Source organism: Phytophthora parasitica (genome assembly GCF_000247585.1).
Source record: "Phytophthora parasitica INRA-310 unplaced genomic scaffold supercont2.30, whole genome shotgun sequence".
Classification (NCBI taxonomy): Eukaryota; Oomycota; class Peronosporomycetes; order Peronosporales; family Peronosporaceae; genus Phytophthora; species Phytophthora nicotianae.
In genome coordinates, this window is record NW_008649016.1 from 754108 (window position 1) to 758713 (window position 4606).

Genomic DNA, 4606 nt, shown 5'->3' on the forward strand with positions numbered 1-4606 from the left:
ATGCGTCCTTCACACATAAGTCATGTACCCATCTTAAACGCTGTACTACAAATTTGTATTGTTTAATATGACCATCACTCCTCTGCAACATCCGTCACTCTGTAGTGACATATATCTTTTTCTGCGATTTCTGTAGGCGGCGGTCAGTCTTGATTCTGCCCTTGGAGGCAACAGGTGGGTTGGCTATAGACTATAACGTGCTTTTGTGATACATTAATTATAAATACTCTTATCCTAGCAGATATGATCCATCTCACTCACTCTGCGCTACATTGGAAGCTTCGCTGTATCATGGACTCGCCCACAAGCGAAGACGAGAACACACCGCCTAATATTGCGCGTGCGAGCACATCCAAGACTAACCCAAGCAGCGAAAAGAGCTCCAGCGACAAGAGCAGTGACGACACGAGCTCTACTGGGACTGCAACACCGTCGTGGATGCCACCGGGGTTCAGCAAGCTTGGCTACTCAAAAGCCGAGTCCAACCCACCTCCAGCTTCGCAGTCTTCGACGGAGACGGAAGCTTCTCCCCTACGACACCCTCGAACAGTGGCAAGCCCAACCACCTCATCACCCGTGCTGCTGGAAGACGCAACACCACGGCCGTCACCGCTGACGACCACTCGGACAAAAGCGGTTGAGCGTCGTCAAGCGCGCCGTGAAGAAGCGGATCCGTACTCACGAGATCGTACTGTTGGCCGTCAAGAAGACCGGCCTGTCACAAACCCCAGCGGATCCATCCGTCCAGCTAATGTGGAGTCTAGCGGACCGAGGTTGGGTTCATCCCGTACTAGCGACGTCTTTGTGCCGGCACGTTGGCCCCATCAAGTGGCCCACCTTCGCGAGCCGATCCGCCGCGGACAGGAAGTCACCGCTGACTATGGTGACGACCTATGGTTCGTGTGCCGTTGTGGAAGCGCCGGTTGTCGCCACCGTGATATTCAAGGTTTCTGCGACCCATGAAACGACGAGGAGAGGAGAAGATGCTTTCGTAAAGCGCGCCAAAGTGGCAGATGATGCTTCTACGCCTCGATAAGCTCGTCTTTCGATGTTCATACATTTCTTAATATACTGCTATGAGTTTTCACGACGTTTTCAAGAAAATCAAAGATCTTAGAAGCTAATAAAGGTATCTTAAAGAGTCGCACTTTGTAAACCGCTCGTTTTCGCGCGAAGCTGGGGCTCACCAGCGCGCCAAAGGGCTTTGACACCCATCGGCTCGGTACACAGAAGCTTAGCAGGAGCAGGCGCGATGTTTTGGCGCCTTGAAGCTGGTGTGATCGTCCAAAGTTTGGTTTTTGGTTGGACGAGCAGCTCTGCAGTGCTCGAAGGAGGAACTAGAGGCAAACGCGACTTTAACGAACTGTGGTTGCTGCTGTCCTGGACTCTCACTTTTGAATTCGGGTCCAGTTCAACAACCGCCTCTCACCAACAACGACCAAGGCTACTAGTGCGCAAGCTTCGCGAAGACCATGGGCAAACAATCTGGAAGCTCTAACTACAAGATGGCGGAGGTGGATCGCCTGCTGCAGCTCGTCGAGAAATATCTCCCGCTCGGGAAGGACGAATGGGAGCGGTTGACAAACGACTACAACGCGACTCGCCCGCGGAGCTGGAACGAGCGCGACACTGATAGCATTCGTCGGAAATTCAAGGCGATGTACGGAGCTCGAAAGCCGTCCGGAAAGGGCAACATTCCTCCGCATATCGACCGCGCCAAAGAGCTGAAGAGGGCCGTGGACCAGAAGGCCAGCGTCATCGAAATGGACGACTGCGCGGATGAAGACAGTGACGATGAGCCCGACCAAGAGAAGGATGAAGAGCTGGAGGACGATCGCCCTATCTCGCCTGACTTCAGCTTCGACTACGTGTCCGAGGACACACTCTTTCACGACCGCGGTGGAGATGGATCTGCTGCGCTGAGTGGGGGTTCGTTTTCAGCTTTCGTCGGTAATGAAGCTCCGACGGGGTCCGAAGGAGTTAAACCTTTCGATGATGGTGAAGCTATGCGAGCTGTGAACAGCGGAGAGATGCTATCGCATTTAGACGTGCGTGTTGGTGTGGAGGGTTTGGAAGCATTTACCCCTCCAGCTCAAACCAACCCGTCACCTTCAGATGCAGCTCCTACGCGCACCCTCCGCTCTGCCGGTCTGCGTAAACCCAAGAAGCCTCGTACCACGAGCAACAACAAGCCAAAATCTGCAAGAACAGGAACTATCCAGCAACCCAAGCCCACTGAAGCGGGTCGTACACGTATCACTAGCGACAGCAACTTGCAGGCGTCTTCAAACCGCCTCGGAGGCGGGGACTTGCGTGCTTTTCGTGACAGTTTGTGGTCTAAGCGATCCACCGAAGACGGCGATCTGGACAGTGCCGAAGCTAGCTTCGCCAAGACGAAGCGTGTGAGAGCTCAACGGGCAACAGAGGTGCTCAGTCAGAAGCTCAGCACTATCCAGAGCGTCTCATCTGGTCTTAGTGGCAGTATAATGGAGATGGTTCTCCTCTTGCGAGAGGAGAACGAGATGAAGGCTGAAACGCGGCGTGCTGACGAAGAACAACGCCGTCGTGATGAAGTGGCTGCCCGTGAAGAACGCTATCAAGTTGAGAAGAGAGAGGCTGAAGAACGTCGCCGGCAGGACAATCTGGAAAGAGAGGAGCGCGCCCGCCGTGACAGGGAGGAGGCGCGAGCTCGTACGCAAGAATTGGCAATGCTGCTTGGGGTATTGAAGAAAGCAGAGTAGGAGATCTTCTGGACGGCCGCAAATAGTCACTATCCACGCGACCAAGAAGCAAGCACACGGAATCCAACACTGTAAGTTAGAGATTCGGCGAACCGGAACGATCAGAATCGAACGAGCTCCTTCATATCCAGCATTTCATTCATCTCAAGTCCCAGTTAACTCGAACGAATACATCCATGCATGTCTTCAAATTACTGCGTCGTCAAATGCATTTCCATCTCTCCACTGAACGTAGTACGTATCTGTGAGATACCAACCGTGCGCACTCTGTAATTTACGATTCGGAACATGTTATTGATGCGCAGACCACGGAGCTCGGGATCGTAGGGAAGCGGAAGGTTGAGGCGACTATAGACTTTCTGGATACTCCCCATCCCCCACTCCGCGGCCTGGCGCACCGAGATGATTGCATTGTGCAGCGTACGTGCTGCGCTTCGGAGTCCAGGCTGGATACGCTCGATATCCCCTTCCTTGAGAGGCGTCAAGATGCGCCCCGTCATCTCCGTCGAGCATGGGAATGCTGAGTCGGAGACGACGTTCATTCGTGGGTCTGGGCAAAATGTAGGATCAAGAAGCTTGGTTCTGAAGCCGAGCGAAGTGTCAGCGTCGTTCCACGAGCCCGGGCAGTTGTGCCGGCTCCAGATGATGCAACCATCTGCAGCAAAGCAGATCGTCCCTGTGACGAAGACCGCATGCAACCAGCCATTGTACATGGCATTTTGAAGATCGGCGTTCGATGGCTGCATCACCTAAAAGTGCCAATAGTTATAGTTAGATATTAAAGAGATAATACAAACTCCTTGGCAATCGTAAGTACTTACCCGCAGATTTTTCCCGTCAATGAAGCCAAAGGTTGTTTTCAGCAATGGCTCCCGAGCCTCAACCAGACGTGCCAGCTCTACTTGCCGGGATGGGGACGGCCACGCGATGCGGGCCGGACTGAATCCGCTCAACGCCACCGCCAAAGCCTCCTCAGCCTTCCTGAGCGTTCGATTCAAAGTGCTCGGCGGCATTCCAAACAGCATGCTGAGCGTGCTATTCTCCATAGATCCAACGTAGTAGCACAGGACGAGACCCAGGACTTGGTGAAGATACTGAAGCTTGGGTGGGCGGCCGCGCGATGAAGGCGGCAGGATCTTGTAGAACCGCGCGAACCGTCGTAGCAACCGGGAGAAAGAAGCTCTGCATTACCAGTAGATAGTTAACACCTCTATTTGTACGAACAAAGCTCAGAAGAGGCTCTTACCTTGTTAGACTCGTTGCGTTTAAAAAATTTTTGTCGTTCCCCGACGTGTACAAGGACATCCAGGCGGACTCGTTGGGCTTGTCGAGGCAGCTCACGGTGAGGTAGTGCTGCGATCGCATAGCGATCCGCCACTCCTCCTTGATTATGAGCTGAAAGACCTCCTCGCGCGCGTCGACCACCTCCTTCTCATACTTCGCGAGTGCCTCGCCCATGAATAACAGTAGAGTCATCGTGATGTCTTCTTCACCCTCCATCTTGCTTCTAAAGCACTCTAAAGTCTGAATGAGCCGCGCAGCACAGATAAAAACAAAAATGGAAGGATTTTTGTCCAGATTGAAGTGACGGGTACAACTTTCTCTCCATAATAATTATAGTGCAAACAGGACAGCTTTATAGGACAGACACACCCGTCTTAATTCATTTGTGGTAGGCGCCACTCAGGATAAGCTAACATATATCTTTTTTAAACCCACCTTATCCGCTGCTGATATGGTGGGTACTTACTGCATTTTTGGCAGACGTCCAATGTATAAACTGTAGCATACTTTTAAGCCCCCTATCAGAATAAAAACCAGAGAACTTGAGCAACATGTTAGCATGTATTAACAACTGAAGAGTG

The 4606-nt window shown here is 52.4% G+C and overlaps 3 protein-coding genes across 3 annotated transcripts; 2 read left to right on the forward strand and 1 right to left on the reverse strand.

Annotated features, from left to right (window-relative positions):
* Window positions 1-243: 243 nt before the first annotated feature.
* On the forward strand, window positions 244-963 carry PPTG_12576 (hypothetical protein; the record flags this gene model as incomplete). The annotated part of the gene is made up of 1 exon (XM_008908631.1): window positions 244-963. The coding sequence occupies one exon, from the start codon at window positions 244-246 to the stop codon at window positions 961-963; it is 720 nt and encodes a 239-aa protein (XP_008906879.1).
* A 509-nt stretch (window positions 964-1472) lies between these two features.
* Window positions 1473-2741, forward strand: PPTG_12577 (hypothetical protein; the record flags this gene model as incomplete). The annotated part of the gene is made up of 1 exon (XM_008908632.1): window positions 1473-2741. One exon carries the CDS (start codon window positions 1473-1475, stop codon window positions 2739-2741), a length of 1269 nt encoding a protein of 422 aa, XP_008906880.1.
* A 191-nt stretch (window positions 2742-2932) lies between these two features.
* On the reverse strand, window positions 2933-4241 carry PPTG_12578 (hypothetical protein; the record flags this gene model as incomplete). Its single annotated transcript, XM_008908633.1, has 3 exons — window positions 2933-3490; window positions 3563-3923; window positions 3988-4241. The coding sequence occupies 3 exons, from the start codon at window positions 4239-4241 to the stop codon at window positions 2933-2935; spliced, it is 1173 nt and encodes a 390-aa protein (XP_008906881.1).
* Between the last annotated feature and the right edge of the window lie 365 nt (window positions 4242-4606).